At 43.7% G+C, this 17,782-nt stretch overlaps 1 protein-coding gene across 3 annotated transcripts in view; it reads right to left on the bottom strand.

Annotated features, from left to right (window-relative positions):
- The window catches only part of tbc1d22a (TBC1 domain family, member 22a), a 490,669-nt gene that overhangs the window by 433,948 nt on the left and 38,939 nt on the right, over window positions 1-17,782 (bottom strand). For all 3 annotated transcript variants that reach the window (XM_060903060.1, XM_060903062.1, XM_060903061.1), the window contains exon 3: window positions 15,281-15,693. In XM_060903060.1, coding sequence (XP_060759043.1) covers window positions 15,281-15,693 — 413 coding nt within the window. The remainder of the gene's footprint in view (window positions 1-15,280; window positions 15,694-17,782) is intronic.

Raw genomic sequence — 17,782 nt, 5'->3', positions numbered from 1 at the left:
ATTACTCTTCAGAAACCTTTTATTTTTGTTCCGCGTCTTTCTCGGTTTTGTTTGACGTAATTTATTTTGGTTGCAATTCCAGCTTTCTCGTTTGCGCTCCCTGACTTTTTGCTTGCAGTTTTGGCACAAACCTCCCGTGTGGGTGGGCTGTCCAGGAACGCATTCCCATTGGGTAACTTGTGTTTGACTGACAGCTACGCTCAGCCATTCCCTACTCGGATTCTGGCGGACTGTTTGACGAGTGACCGATCCATTGACGGTAAACAAGGATGGAGTGGACTTCAGTGGCGACCACGGGCGCAGACAGAGGGTGGGACGGGTGGGATTTGTCCCACCCAGATTTTAATTCACTTCGTTCGGTCCCCCCCACTTTGCATAAGGCAAACCTCACGGAAAAATCAAAAGACTAATTACCATTCGGTTTATTGAGGTGCACAGCAGGACATACATAGTTGCAACAACTCACATAAAACAAAACAAAGACTGATATTCGGTTGGTTGAGCTGCGCAGACTGCACAGGTTGCGAGCTCGAGCTTGATTGCTATGGTAACCCACAACAAGTTTGACAGGCATATCGGGGTTGGGGTTGGTTTGCTGGCAGCTTTGTCCCCCCAGTTTTTTGTCCCCCCCAGTTCAAAAACGTATCTGCGCCCCTGGTGGCAACTATGATATTGAATTAATTCAACAAAACGTAAATTCAATATCATAGTCGCCACTGAAGTCCACTCCATCCTTGTTTACCGTCAATGGATCGGTCACTCGTCAAACAGTCCGCCAGAATCCGAGTAGGGAATGGCTGAGTGTAGCTGTCAGTCAAACACAAGTTAGCCAATGGGAATGCATTCCTGGACAGCCCACCCACACGGGAAGTTTGTGCCAAAACTGCAAGCAAAAAGTCAGGGAGCGCAAACGAGAAAGCTGGAATCGCAACCAAAATAAATTACGTCAAACAAAACTGAGAAAGACGCGGAACAAAAATAAAAGGTTTCTGAAGAGTAATAGACTGATATTTTGCACGATTACACGAGTAATTTGTTTGCCAGTCTAAAAAAATTGACTTTTCTTTTGTTTTTTGTATTCTGATTTGTCGTTTTGTTTGATATTTCTAAAGTATTGTATGAACATTTTGGCACAAAATTGATTCCATAGTATAGAAGCCCATTTCCAGCGACTCTCACTCCAGTGTTCTAATGGTACAATGTGTTTGCTCATTGCCTCAGAAGGCTAATGGATGATTAGAAAACCCTTGTACAATCATGTTAGCACAGCTGAAAACAGTTGAGCTCTTTAGAGAAGCTATAAAACTGACCTTCCTTTGAGCAGATTGAGTTTCTGGAGCATCACATTTGTGGGGTCGATTAAATGCTCAAAATGGCCAGAAAAATGTCTTGACTATATTTTCTATTCATTTTACAACTTATGGTGGGAAATAAAAGTGTGACTTTTCATGGAAAACACAAAATTGTCTGGGTGACCCCAAACTTTTGAACGGTAGTGTATGTACTTGTACCACCGCAGGGAACCCGACTGTAACTGCAAGGCAACGTATTTCAAACACTTGACCACCAGATAACTAAATTTGTATCTTTATTTCCATGAGATAGGGGCGGAACGGTGGTCTAAGTGGTTAGCACGGTCGCCTCACAGCAAGAAGGCTCTGGGTTCGAGCCCAGCAGCTGACAGAGGCCTTTGTGTGTGGAGTTTGCATGTTCTCCCCGTGTCCGTGTGGGTTTCCTCCGGGTGCTCCGGTTTCCCCCACAGTCCAAAGACACGTGGTTAGGTTAACATGGGGCGGCCTTGGGCTGAAGTGCCCTTGAGCAAGGCACCGAACCCGCAACTGCTCCCCGGGTATGTGTGTGCGTGCTCATTGTGTGTGCATGTGTGTGTTCACTGCTTCAGACGGGTTAAATGCAGAAGTTTAAATTCCCTGTGTGCTCGAGTCTGTTCTCGAGTGAACATGTGACAAAGGCTCGGCTTATGGGATTATTTACGAACACATTTTATGGAAACATATGGAAAGCTACAGTCACACTCCAGCTCGTGATGCTTTGCGATGGGTTATCAATGAAAATGAGGCGTTTTGGTGACAATACTTGGCGATATACAGGTGAGCTAAAAGTTGTGGTCACGCAGCAGACAAACACTCGACTGTCACGCCTTTGCGCACTCGAGCGGCCACGCTCGCTCACAGGACCCAGTCGTTACAGGAAACACCTGATACTGATTTGAGCGCAATCAGCACATACATATAAGGACACAGAGGCTTTGCGAAGTATTATCATCATCACGGTCACGTTTGTTTGCAGCCATGTTCATGACTCTGCTTTCAGTTTCATTTTTGTAAATATCACGCCTGCCTGCACTTAGATCCGCCTCCCGTCACGTACCGGACAGAATACTTAAAGTCCCTGTGAAAACAGTGTCCTTATATGCACGTGCTGATTGTGCTCAAATCATCATCAGTTGTTTCCCATAATGACCAGGTTCCAAGCACGCACAACGTGCTCTGAAGGATCCCCGAATGTAAATGCACTTTTCAAATCTCAGCGAAGGTTAGGCAATGCCGAGCCGTTGTGTTTAGGCTCCCCCGAGCATTGCAGACATGGATTCGAGACAAATACATCTCAAGAGGCTGGATGAAGGTTCCCTGAGCTTCTGGAAATATTCCCAAACCCAGGGCTCGAAATTCGCGGTGGTCCGGTCACCCGAGGTGACTTAATTTGTCATTTGGCAGGTAATTCCTGTCACTAGCTAGCCCAGCTGGCTAGGTGAAAATAAAAAATATATATATGAAGCGAAGATTCAGACACACCGTCAACTAAAGCCGCCACATATTAAGTGCGTGCCGTGTCTGTGTTAATCGATGTGTTTATCAGCAGGACGGAAACTACTAAAGAATTCCGAATCATATCATGTACCAGTCAGGCTGTTGGTTTTTCACTCCTGTGCATGCATATAACGCATCTCGTTGAATATCGCGGTAATCGCGTGTAGTATTGGACCACGTGGGTGGAGCACAGAAGCACGGCAGGCCAGAACTGAGTTCTCAATGAACTATTTATTGCTAGCTTTTCAGCCTTTTATCACTTCCCAGCCGCGCGTGCACACACACGTGTTCTGGTTGGGGAGAGAGAGCTCCCTTTCTCTGCTCTCCTCTCCTTTTAAAGGACGCGGTCACTGGGGAAGACACACAAACACAGGTTAATCCCCATCAGGTGCAATGATTCCACCACTTACCTTCCCTGACTCTGCCCTCCATTCACAGACCGACGCTTGGCCACGCCCCCACTGCCACATCACGTTATCAAATTCAATAGATGTGGCCACATTATCGCCCATTTAAACACGTGTTTTTGTTGTTGTTTACATCTACATCTGCCAAAGCTACGTTGCGATGTGGAATTTTCTGAAAGGTGTACAGAAACCGCCAGAGACGGGGACAAAGCGACCTCGGTCTGAAGAGGAGAAACGACAAAGGACTTATAAGCAAACGTGGGAGCAGGGTAGGCCTTGGCTGCGATACGATTTTTATGGAATAATTCATTTTTTTCAAGTTGATTCCTAGTCAATATGAAGCTCCTAATGCTTTCTCTCTCATAAATGGTTAAATACAGAAAGCATGTTGGACATATTTTGGGTGCTATAGTCATGATAGTAAGTAGATTTGCTTTCAATACTCATACACCAAGCTGCCAAGTTCATCTCATCTCATTATCTGTAGCCGCTTTATCCTTCTACAGGGTCGCAGGCAAGCTGGAGCCTATCCCAGCTGACTACGGGCGAGAGGCGGGGTACACCCTGGACAAGTCGCCAGGTCATCACAGGGCTGACACATAGACACAGACAACCATTCACACTCACATTCACACCTACGGTCAATTTAGAGTCACCAGTTAACCTAACCTGCATGTCTTTGGACTGTGGGGGAAACCGGAGCACCCGGAGGAAACCCACGCGGACACGGGGAGAACATGCAAACTCCACACAGAAAGGCCCTCGCCGGCCACGGGGCTCAAACCCAGGACCTTCTTGCTGTGAGGCGACAGCGCTAACCACTACACCACCGTGCCGCCAGCTGCCAAGTTTTCCAATATATTATTATTTGTTGATATTATATTATGGTGCTCTGTGTTGTTCTCATTTATGTATTTAACAACAGTATCAAAATACTCGGGTCTTGAAATAAATGCACATTAGTCATGAACAATGGTAACTACTCACTTTTGCGTTATTTTTGACAGAAGTAAAATTCATACATGAACAAATTTTGGCTAGTTGGTTTTCTGTTTGGCGAGTTACTTTGGAAGGTAACTAGTCCGGCTGGCTGGCGAAAAAAATATATGAATTTCTAGGCCTGTAAACCTGTCTGCAAGTATTCGCTGCTTAGTTTGGCGACGAAAACCTAACCATCACGTTTCAATGCATGTGCTGAAATTTTTCGCCAGGTTTCTGGCCACTCACGAGCCAGAGACACAACAAAAAACAACTCGCGAAGCTCAGAGAACAAATTGGCGTGTTTCGCACGATTGGTGACGATGCTCCCCATTTTTCATCGTCAAGTATTCGCAAACCCGTCGCGATTCGTGGTGTGACCAGAGCCTCAGAGCAATAGACGGATGCAAATCACAGGAAGAGTTTTATTGAAAACATGGTCACAAGACAAGGCAACAATTTACTGACAGGAAACCCACTCCACAACACATTTTGATGGTTCGTATGCTGCAATATCGTTCTATTCACACTGATTTTTTGCTCATACACTCATCAGGAGCTCCGCTTTCAGACAGTGCCTAAATATCTATCTTAATAACTCCTCATAGAAGCGTGATTCTGCATTCCTCGGACACATTTTGTCCCACCGTCATGAAATTTGGATCACAGCATCGTGAGATCAACCCAAACACAACTTATTTTATGGACTTTTGATAGCACGCAAACTCACTAACCCACATATGAGGCCACATCATCATTCTCACAGGAACGCGCTCGGCATCATCAGACCCGATGAGTTCACTGTGATTTTAAAGATTCAGATCATAATTAAAATAAATTTAGAGAACTGAACACAGAATAGAGATTAAATTCTCAGTGAACGTATATCAGAGAAGAATGGCTTTATTGTCGGTGCACAAATGTACAACGAAATTTAGTTCATCATCGGAGAGCAAAGCCGCTGCGTACGTGTGCACCGCCACTCTTGGACACTCCAGTCCAAGGCCGTCCCATGTTAACCTAACCGCGTGTCTTGACAGCAGGGGAAACCGGAGCACCCGGAGGAAACCCACAGGGAGAACATACGAACTCCACACAGAAAGGCCTCCGTCGGCCGCTGGGCTTGAACCCAGAACCTTCATGCTGTGAGGCGACAGTGCTAACCACTTATGCCACCGTGACGCCCGTGGCAGAAAATAGATCATGGGATCTACTTTCTTTTGAAACGCGCAGCTCCAAACAAATGTTCACTTAAAAACAGTATAAATATCAAAAGAGTCATTTGTGAGCGATACATCACTAATTCTGTGGCGCTCAGCTGCCCCTTTTCCACCAAAGCAGTTCCAGGGCTGGTTCGGGGCCAGTGCTTAGTTTGGAACCGGGTTTTCCGTTTCCACTGACAAAGAACTGGCTCTGGGGCCAGAAAAACCGGTTCCAGGCTAGCACCAACTCTCTGCTGGGCCAGAGGAAAGAACCGCTTACGTCAGCGGGGGGGCGGAGTTGTTAAGAACAACAACAATAACAAGACCGCGAAAGATCGCCATTTTTAAGCGGCGAGAAGCAGCAGCTGTACAAACGCGAAGTCAGCCATTATTATTATTGTGGGGGTTTTTTTCTCAAGATTTTTTTGGGCTTTTTCACCTTTATTGGATAGGACAGTGTAGAGACAGGAAATGAGCGGGAGAGAGAGACGGGGAGGGATCGGGAAATGACCTCGGGTCAGACTCGAACCCGGGTCCCCGGATTTATGGTATGGCGCCTTATCCACCTGAGCCACGACGCCCCCATTATTATTGTTGCTGCTGCTTCCGTGTTGTTTTTGCTTCGATATTCGCGCCAAGGTTTATGCAAACGGAGCGGTGTAACTGACGTATACAGCGACATAATGACATGGCTTCCCTTAGCACCACGAGCTATGGAAAAGCAAACTGGTTCTCAGCTGGCTCGCAAGTTGAACGAGTTGTGAACCAGCACCAGCCCCGAACCAGCCCTGGAAGTGATTTGGTGGAAAAGGGGTATGTGTGGCCTGAATGGCAAATCATTGATACTTGAATGAGTACATGTGAAAAAATGCTGAGGTTAAATCAGTCAGGGCTGTCAAAAAGCCATGACGCTTTTAGCAGGACATGGAACGGCATCTTCAGCAGAAGCTATTGTTCGGTTATAAGCCTCACACTTCTGCATTAGCATTAAATCTGCATGAGGGGCACTGGAAAACAAATACCGTGCGTCACTGTTGACTTTGCATAAACAACGCTGTCACGCTATCCTATTGAGGAAGGAACCGGCAGACAGGAAGTCCATGATCAGAGGCAACCGATCCCAAACAAAGCTGCAGGAAGGCAGTAGAGGAGGAGCAGTTGTTGTGTGCCAGAGCGAGATCACAGTGGGAGCCGACAGTATACGCGTCCTCATCTCCTCTGCCATGTCTGTATGCTGCCTCTATCTACAGCGACAGAGCAGCAGGTGTCCGACTGCTCATATAACAGACCTGTTGTTCTGTCTGCTCTCTCTCCCTCTTTCTCACACACACAATGTGCAGAGTTGTGGTCTCTGGTTTATTTTAAGAAAACAGACTCGGTCTGTTTTTTGGTTTTTTTTAAATGACTGCTTTAAAAAAAAAAAAGTAAAAATTTTATCTCCGATGTACAGAAGCCGTGAGAGGCCCTTCATATAATCTTAATTCACCTTGTTATCCTGAGATAACGACATAATTAATTCAAGATCTCAAGAAAACAAAACTGTTATTTCGAGATCTCGAGAAAACAAAATTATTTCATGATCTCAGCTGGATCACTGTATCTCCGTCGGTAGAGACGAAGCCGGGCCAGTCTTCTGCGGAGGTGCCGCGGACTAATTTTGAAATGATCCCTTATTAAAAGACTTAATGCAATCTCTCCCTGTGTCAACCCCTGATCAAAATATTGCCTTATTAGGTGATCGATTACTCCAGACATTCTAATGACCAAAGTTGCGTCTATACAGAATGAGAAATAGCCCCAAAGTCAGCATATCACAAGTCTCTTGGCGCACCTGAATGAACCATTTCTCAGCTGTTTACTCGAGATCATGAAATCATTGTTTTGTTTTCTCGAGATCTCGAATTAGTTGTGTTGTTTTCTCGAGATCCTGAATTAATTATGTCGTTATCTCGGGATAACAAGGTGAATAAATAAAAGGGATTATATGAAGGGCCTCTCTCAGCTTCCGTACGGATGAAGCAACTCAAGCACCAAAAAAATTCAACTATCAGCCATTGGTCCAGTACCAACGATTCTGACTGTCCGATTGGTCAACTGGTCCAGTACCAATTCCGAATGTATGATTGTGGTACTTCAGACTGTTACTTCTAGTTGGTAATAAGGGGAAGGTTATCCAACCAGACACACCATTGGTGGAAAGTGAAATCTCCAGTGGGCTGCCCAGTACCGTGTTTTGGTTGCCTGGAAACCTGCATGACTTACTAAAAAGTGTCAACTAACATAGAGAGAGAAAAAGAACTGATGACCAACAGACCAATATATACAACTCCAATTCCAAAAAAGTTGGGACACTGTGTAAAATTTCATTAACAAGAGTGCTCTGAGAGCACAACATCCCCCGCTGGCAACTCGGCCATAACTCTGGTCAAATGTGACTGAATTGAACGAAATTGCAATCTGCGTATTACCGACATAGAACAAAGAATCCTGTCAAATTGCGTGAAATTCTTCCAAAAATTGTGAGAGGAGTTGATTTCAGAAGGTGAGCACCCTTCCTGGGACGGACGGACTGACTGACTGACATCCCAACGACATAATCCCCCTTCGGGCCTTTCGGCCAGCGGCGGATAATAAAAATTGTGAGGGAAGTTGAGTTCCGAAAGCAAGCACACCTTGATGAAATTGCCAAAAGTACAAGTTTGTTAATAATCAAGGGCATAACTCTGGTAAAATTTGCCCAAATTAAATGAAATTTCAATCTGCGTATAACTGTCATATAACAAAGCCTTTTGCCAAGTTTGGTGAAATTCCTCCACTAATTGTGAGAGTTGTTGATTTCAGAAGAACGTACACCCTCATGAAATTGTCCAAGTTATTTAATCAAGGGTCAAAACTCTGGTAAAATTTTCACAAATGAAATTAAATTGCAGTATGTGTATTACCGTCATATAACAAGGCCTTTTGCCAAGCTTCGAAAAAATCATCCCAAAATTGTGAGAGGAGTTGACGTCAGAAGGCGAGCACACCTTCATGAAATTGTCAAAAGTATAATTTTTTTAATCAAGGGCCACAAGTCTGATAAAATGTGAAAGAATTTAATGAAATTACAATGTGCGTACGAATGACATAACAATGCCTCGTCAAGTTTCGTGAAATTCCTCCAAAAACCGTGAGAGGAGTTGATTTCAGAAGGTGAGCACCCTTCCCGGGACGGACGGACGGACATCACCACGACATAATCCACCTTCAGGCCTTTTGGCCAGCGGGGGATAAAAACAGAACGTGATCATTTGCAAGTCATGGAAACCCTATATTTCCTTGAAAATAGGACAAAGACAATGTATTAAATGTCGAAACTGAGAAATATATGCTCATTTTGAATTTGATGCCAGCAACACATTTCAGAAAAGTTGGGACGGGACAACAAAAGACTGAAAAAGTTGTGTAATGCTTTAAAAAAAGCCTAATTTGGTTAATTGGCAATAGGTCAGAAACATGACTGGGTATAAAAAGAGCATCCCAGAGAGGCGGAGTCTCTCAGAAGTAAAGATGAGGAGGGGTTCACCGCTGTGTGAAAGACTGCGTGGGCAAACAGTGCAACAATTTAAGAATAATAACATTTCTCAAGGTAAAACTGCAAAGAATTTGGGGATCACATCACCTATAGTACATAAGATTCAAAGAATCTGGAGAAATCTCTGTATGCGAGAGACAAGGCTGAAAACTGACACTGGATGCCTGTGATCTTCAGGCCCTCAGGTGACAATGCATTAAAAGCAGACACGTGTCTGTAGTGGAAATCACTGTACGGGCTCAGGAACACTTCAGAAAACCATCGTCTGTGAAAATAGTTCATGACTGCATCCACAAATGCAAGTTAAAACCAGATATAAACAATATCCAGAAACACCGCCACCTTCTCTGGGCCTGAGCTCTTTCATGATGGACTGAGGCAACGTGGAAAATTGTCCCGAGGCCTGACGAATATCATCTCATTATCTCTAGTCACTTTATCCTGTTCTACAGGGTCGCAGGCAAGCTGGAGCCTATCCCAGCTGACTACGGGCGAAAGGCGGGGTACACCCTGGACAAGTCGCCAGGTCATCACAGGGCTGACACAGACAACCATTCACACTCACATTCACACCTACGGTCAATTTAGAGTCACCAGTTAACCTAACCTGCATGTCTTTGGACTGTGGGGGAAACCGGAGCACCCGGAGGAAACCCATGCGGACACGGGGAGAACATGCAAACTCCGCACAGAAAGGCCCTCGCCGGCCACGGGGCTCGAACCTGGACCTTCTTGCTGTGAGGCAACAGCGCTAACCACTACGCCGCCTGGTCTGACGAATCATCTCATCTCATCTCATTATCTCTCGCCGCTTTATCCTGTTCAAAGTAGAAAATTATTTTATAAATCATAGACACCAGGTCCTCCAGGTTAAAGAGGAGAGGGACCATCTGGCTTGTTATCAGTGCACAGTTCAAAAGCAGCATCTGTGATGGTATGAGGGTGCATTAGTGCACATGACATGGGTAGCTTGTACATCTGGGAAGGCATCATTAATGCTGAATGATATCTACACGTTTCAGAGCAATATGCTGCCATCCAGACAAAACCTTTTTCAGGGAAGGTCCTCCTTCTTTCAGCAAGACAATGCCAAACCGCTTTCTGCACATATTAAAACTGCATGGCTCTGTAGTAAGAGAGCCCAGGTGCTAAACTGGCCTGCCTGCATTCTCGACCCATCTCTCATTTAAAACATTTGGTGCATTATGAAGTGCAAAATATGACAAAGGAGACCCAGAACTGTTGAGCAACTGAAATTGTAGATCAGGCAAGAATGGGACAACATTTCTCTTTCAAAACTACAGTAATTGGTCTCCTCAGTTCCCAAATGTTTACAGAGTGTTGTTAAAAGTAGAGGTGATGAAACACAGTGGTAAACATGCCCCTGTCCCAACTCTTCTGAAACGTGTTGCTGACATCAAATTCAAAATGGGCATATATTTTTCAAAAAACAATAAAATTTCTCAGTTTTAACATCTGATATGTTGCCTTTGTCCTATTTTCAGTGAAATATAGGGTTTCCATGATTTGCAAATCATCATATTCTGTTTTTATTTCCAATTTACACAGCATCCCAACTTTTTTGGAATTTGGGTTATACATACACACACACACACACACACACACACACACACACACACACACACACACACACTATATAGCCAAATGCATGCTTACTGTATGCTATGGCCCAAACAGGTTTGTTGAATGTCCCATTTCAGGATTTTATTCACTCTTCAGGGAGGCTTTGCACAAGATTTTAGGGTGCGACTGTTGGGATTTGTGCTCTTTTAGTTCTAGTCTAGGACCTGGCTTAGACATGCATGCACATACTTTAGGAGAGGATAACTCAACTGTTATAGACTAATTTGACCCCAAGGAATAACTTGGGATGGGTGCCAAAATCGCTATCCAGGGCGAACAGGCCGAAAATTACCAATCCAAGATGGCAACCGGTATTACAGTATTATTATTGTGCTAGTCTTCATGTTCCTGGTTGATGTGACACAAACAGTAATAATGTGATGTTAAAAGTTGCATTGTTGGCTGTTAAACATTTAGGCCCTCAAGATATTGCTGCCTACTAATGTGTTTTATATTTTTCACTTTAAGTTAACATTCTATTCATCATAATAGTCTCAGGATGCAGGCACTTATAGATGTATGTGCAGGGGAGACAGGGAAACGCAGACTGGCAAACAAATCCAAAACGTTAGACGAAATCGAAGTCGAGGGACAGGCAGTGGTCGATCGATCGGCAGACAGAATAACAAGGGCTAGGCTAAAGAGTAACGAGAATGAGACAATAACGAGGGCCAAGAACACGATAAGGCAGGCGAAATAACAAGGCTTGGTATGATGGGTAAGACACTGAACGATACTTCACATCCAGTGAGTGTGGGCTGATTAACCAGGAAATGAGTGACCGGTGCAATTAACAGACAGGCGAGAGAGGGCACTGTGGTTCTTGGGTATTGTTCAGATCGGCCATGTTTGTATTCTGACTGGAAGTGGCGCGCTCTATCGCGTTACTGACAAATCGTACGATTGAAAATACAATTTCTTTAGATTAATCAAATGCTTGTTTTCTTATACTCTCCTAAATTGTGTGCATAGGTCTCCCAATTCCATGTTTGAGCTAGGGTTATTCCGTTTTTCTCATGTTTTCTGTGAAACTGCAATTTTGGCCAAATTTTTTTTTCTACCTTGCCCTTGACCATACAGGCTTTAGATTACACTCATTTGGGCACATCAAAGGAGCGAAGCGACTGCGCGAACGAGCATAGCGAGTGAAGGGCAGTGCTGCCAGATACTGCTGACGTTTTCCAGCCAAAAATATGTTCAAAACCCGCCAAAATGCACTTAAAACCGCCCAAAATGTAAAATGTACTTGATGCCTAGCCTGGGCCCGCCCATCCTAAGCGTGACGCAACACGAGGGCCTGTTGCGAGCTTAGTCTGGCCAGGCAAGCTATCTCCAGCTCTTCCAAGCTCCCGAAAAATCGGGAACCAATCAACTTTGAGCATCTCCAACGGCCCTGGGTAGAGGCGTGTTCAAGGCAGTGACGTAGTAGAACTGCGACCGGAAGCCATAGATTGTTTACAGAATCTATGCCGGAAGCGCTTCATTCATGCTTCCGCATCTATTACGCATAGATGCTGTATTGAAAGCATTCAACGGGAAGTTCTCATTGAAAACGGAGCAAAGAGCAGCCCTGGAGGTATTTATTGAAAGGAAGGACGTTTTCGCCTTGCTCCCGACCGGCTTCGGTAAGAGTTTAATCTACCAGTTAGCCCCGTCGCGTCGCATACGTCAGAGTGATGTGATTGGTTTAAGCTTCGTCACAGCCTTTTCTAGCTTCGACCAGTAGCAAACAGGCATTTCAGGGAGGCGGGTCAACCACGGGCTCTGGGAAACGGTTGGGCTTAATATCTTGGCCAGACCAATAGCTCGTAGAGCTTTGAAGTCGCGTTAGCCAGGCTACTTGATGCCTATCTTGTAAAGTAAAAATATACAGCTAAAGACCAGTATACTATTTGTAAATCGAACAATAATGCAAACAACTTCTAAATGGCAACATGAGCCCGTCAGTGCTGGAGGTGAAAAATCTGCTGTCTGGTACTCGGCTCCGTATGGTTGAATCAGATTATAACTTCGCAATCATCTGCTGTGTTCTGAATCCTACATGCACCAGTAGGTGACGCACACGCATAATATTACGCAAGCTATGTTAGGCTACGATGCATATCTAACTTCTGCATTGCTGAGGTTATTTAATTTTTTATTTGTCTTATTTATTTAATTTATCCTGGTTTTTTTATTAAATTTTATAGGCCTAGTTATTCTGCTTAATTTATTTTTGTCTACATCCATGTATTTTCTTCATCTGTTATCCTGATTTTTGTGGCTTTGTTAGAGTGTACCTGTTTTATATACTTCATTTAAAAAAAAAAAAAAAGTTAGGCTCCGATGCATGGCTGAATGTAACAGGAGAAGAGAAAATGGAGAATGGATTGCGTCATTCTTATTTACGAGTTCAGTTTCTGCACTGCATTACACACATTCATATTAGTCTTACACTTACATCGACATTTTTTTGTTTAAATAATGCTTAATGAGATTAATGTTTATTGTTAATGATTAATTTAGGCCAATGCTCGATTTTGGTTGTTTAAAATACCTAAGGGTTGCTGGGTAAACTAGGTCCATGACTTGCCTCAGTTGACCAAAGAGAGCTGTTTTTCCTGATTTCCTTCACATATTCAAGAACATCATTCGGCTTAGGTGTTTACATTCTCTCCCATCTCTGCTTTCTAGTGGTAGTGAAACTATATAAACATCTGATAAAAACCCGCCAAACTAACATCAAACCCGCCCAATTTTTGTCAACCAGCCCAAGCCATTTTTTGCCCGCAAAGTAGAATTCAAAACTGCCGGCAACACCGGGAGGGGGGGGGGGTCCCCCCTTCTGCGCGCGGAAGAAAATTTCTGATTGCAGGTCAAATTTCCTCTCTCTAAATTAATCAGAATGATAGTATGAATTTTTGCCTTTTTTGAAGCAGGTATGAGTTAGACGGCGGCTCTCATAAGTGTCGCTTTGCTTGCTGTGCGAGCGTCCTGTAGTAATGGGCCGTCCACGTGGCATCATGGCTTCCAGAAAATCAAAGCAGAAACGCTAGCATACGAGTCAATGGCAGATGCCTTAACCAATGAAACCTTGGGAATCCAACTTCCGCCGATCAGGAAAGAGACTGGTACCTTTCTGAGTGGGTTATAGGTAATGTTCCGTCGCTTGCTTGACATTTTCGGTCGATTTTGGAAATAATTATTTTGATCGGAAATCGGAACGATCAAGGTGTGATAAAGATGCCTATCAGCCCTTTTTCATAGCTGCCAACATTCCGAAATTGTAAATAGTAATACAAGGTTGGGTACTGAGTGTTGGTGGGGGGTCGGGGGGGGGGGGGGGCCACCAAAGCTTTCTAGCAAAACTACCCTGAAAAATCACACTAAAACAAAATTAGTTAGTTTTGCAGTCTTTGAAATATTGTCCATGCTTTCCTTGTGAAGGGAGGTTGTCACGTTACGATATTAGAACGCCCGCCATGACTGATAGAAATGTCTCGCCAACATGGAGCACAAAACGCGTAGTGGTCGTCCTTACTTGACTTAAAAATGAAGGGAAACTCCTCTCGGTACGAGTCCTTGAAGCGCTGGCCCTTCCCCTTAGCCATGCTTTCTTTAGAGATTAGTACTACGCTACATCTTCATAACAAAAGCTTGAAACGCCATGCTTTGTTCAGAAACTTCGTGAACAAAGGCCAGACGATAGCGTGCCATGGATGATCTAATAGCATCGTTGATTGGCTGAGAGAACAAGCAATAGCCAATGAAATTTGGCGTAGTATCTGCCGCTTGGAACGAAGCGGTGTTTTATCAAATACGAATCCCACTGGTGATAGACTTTGAAAATGACCCATGAAAATTGGCAAAATCGTATTTTATTGTAGTAAATTCGTACTTTCGTAATCAAAACGACAAATCGTAATAAATACGATTTATTCGTAGTAGTTGGCAGCTATGCTTTTTTCCGTGATTAATTTGCAGACGCTAATTTGGGCGCATTTAATTTGAGCACACCGTTAAACGGCCCGGCCGAGGTATAATTTAAAGGCCTGCCATAGCTTGTTCCTTTCCCTTCAATCACGAAAATGATGTCACTAATGGATTCCCCATCCCCAAAAACCCATAAAATGAGGTATTGCACATACTTCTGTGGTGAGTGGTTCAAAAATTTATATTTTCAATATGGCTACCGGCAGCCATCTTGGATTGGTCATTTTCGGCCTGTTCGCCCCAGATAGTGATTTTGGCACAGATCCCAAATTGTTCCTTGGGTTCAAATTAGCATATAACAGTTATCATCTCCTAAATTATGTGCATACATATCTAACCCAGGTCCTCCACTACGACAATAGCATTCGTCAGAACGGCCACCGATACGACGTGCAGTTGACGTTCCAGTTCCTCCAGAAGGCACTCAGTGGGGTTGGCTGGGAATTGCCCAAAACCAAATTAGGAGAAAAATGGGGTGAAATATCAATCTCAATTAACAGTAAGTGAATTTTATTTGAAAAATTACACAATATAAAATGTCCTGGTAATATTTTTCAGAAAAGACTTCTAGACAAGACTGTAAAAGTATGAAAGCTGAAGAATATAAGTAGGTGAAGCTACTGGATGTAATCCATCCTGAGATCTCTGCAGAGAAAGGAGATGAAATGTACAAACCCTTTGGTGATCCAATAGGTGCTTCACTGTGGGACTTCACCAGCCTGCTGTCAGTGTAGTGGACACGCTCCGAGCTAAAGGCCAGCTCTGGGGTTGTCTCCTCCTCCTCTAGCTTCTCCTCTTCATCTTTGTCGTGCCCCTCCTCTTCGTCTTTCTCCTCAGGCCCAGGAGGTTCGTCGAGCTGCTGCTGTCGTCGCTCCTGCTGCTTGCTGTGGTTCTCGATCACCTTGTTGGCCGTCTCCATTACTACCTCGATGTTGAGGTTCTGGGCGGCCATGGCGAGGAGCTCGTCGTCGTCATCACCCACGTCCCAGGCATCGCTCGTGATGCTCTCAAACTCCTGGAAGGTGGTCGCTTTCTTCGGCTTTCCAGGCGTGCTTGTCGCGGGCGGTTTGTTTCCAGCTTTGATCAAACTGAGAGAGAGACAGCGGAGAAACATTTCACATGACATGGCTTAAAGCAAGAAGAGCTTAGCTTCGTCGTGGCAAAGCAGTACTCAAAACGGAGTTTCCTCAAAGTGCAAGTCTATTCGTGAGCATGGGCTTTCTTTCTCAAAAACATTTCTATACTCAGTGGCTTTATCTTCCCATAAAGGTAGTTTATTTAGTTTAGTGTCATGCCTCATGTTTGCTGCTGTAGTTTTGCACTGAATCAGAGAGACTTTTACCGCTAACAAGTCTGTCTCACCTTTCTAGAAATACAGTACAACTACAAACGACATTGAGCTGTCTCAGATTTGTGAAATCGCACTGAAATAACCAAGTTAAGCTCAAGGTAGAAATACATTATCCATATCTAACTTCCAGCTCTCGATAAGAAAACAAAACGACAAAGAAAAGTGATTCCAGCTGCCCATTACAGGTTACAGAGGTACATTACAGTTACACAAGTGTTCAGCTACACCACAACGGCGAGGTGAATATCGGTGATTATTATACGGCACGAGCTACTTCTGGTAAAATCGTGCGCTCTGATTGGTTCCTTGGCAGGCAGCATTTTCCCATAATACCCGTGGGCGATTACGGACTTACTTTCCAAGGCGCCGGCTTTCAATGTTACAAAAAACAAACGAAAAGAACTGGAAATCAAAAATGGCAGAAACACAAAAGACAAACCAAAGTCAGCGAGTTATTCAAGAAATGAGCAACAAAGAGCGTTCAGAAACCGCGAACAGAAATTCAGTTTTGAAACCGCTAGCTGTTTATTCTGCATGCGTGACTCAACTACGTTACAATTACGATGTGACTGAAAGCAGCGTCACGCCTCATTATAATGAGTGTCTATCTTAATCTTAGAAATAAAAAAAGCCATATGGGTCCGTCATTTGGGACATTATGGTCAAAAAATACATTTTCTAATTGTACTATTTTTTTGCATTTACCGAACTCAATGTTTCTTTTGTCATGTTTAATAAGAATAAAGATAGTATCTTGCTTTATCTGGCCTCCACTGTGGAACATTTTTTTGATTACAATTCAAATGTTTTTGTAAAATTGATTTCCATATAAAATAACTCCATCATGAAGAATTAAAGCCGCTCCTTCACAGAGGAGTGAAAATATTGAATAAATTTCCTCTTTTTGATTGCTTGAGTTAAAAATGCCAAGTTATGACGACTGAATTGATTCTTCACTTAAATATGAATAATATGATACAGTTTGGGTATTTGATATGGCGAAATAGGACACAATGGAAAAATCAAGAACGCACCGGAAAGATGAGAATAACGGCGGTGGTAAAAGAACAGCGACTGTACCGGCTGAAGGTCGCGCGGGTCTCTGCTGCGGCGCGCGAGCAACGGGACATCACTACCGCGCCGGACGGAGCGTGAGGCGGGGGCGGGGCAAAATGACTGGCTGTAGATTCTATCCAAAAGTTCGATCTAAATTGACCGTGGTTGCAAAATATTGGCCAAAAATACACAAACACTACGAAATATGAAAGTAAGATGAAAAAGAAACATTCTATTGCCTTATACTGCAAGACTAAAACAAAATAAAACTGTCAAAACTCACCTTTTCAGCGATAACGTCCGAACAGATCACCCGCGTAACAGAAAGACCGCAAATGGAAGCACGATCAACTTCTAACTGTTGGAGTGGAAAATTCCATTCTACACATGCAAATTGTTAATGCGTGTCCTTCCCCGCACACAAATAACACGCTACGGTAAAAAATAGACCACAACTCATTTTATAGCTCAGAAATTCATACAAGACCAGCTACCATCGTAACATATTCTGTAAGAAACATATTCTATACCGAACTTTCAGCTTTCGTTTTACAAAATAAAACCGCAGATTTATAACTAAATGTTTATACGGCGTAGTGATTTTAAGTTACTACTTTTGGTGAGGTAGTGACCTCGACCCTGAGGCTTTCCGCTTAGATCAAAACACACAATCGTATCGGTTTTGGGTTTGCGGAAAACGGAGTTACAACGGTGATGAAATATTTTGCATGATGTTTTATTACGGTTATGATTATTCTGCGAGTGCACCG

This window comes from Neoarius graeffei, chromosome 21 (genome assembly GCF_027579695.1).
Source record: "Neoarius graeffei isolate fNeoGra1 chromosome 21, fNeoGra1.pri, whole genome shotgun sequence".
Taxonomy (NCBI): Eukaryota; Metazoa; Chordata; class Actinopteri; order Siluriformes; family Ariidae; genus Neoarius; species Neoarius graeffei.
Note: the sequence above shows the minus strand (reverse complement) of the source record. Positions and strands in the feature narration are given on the sequence as shown.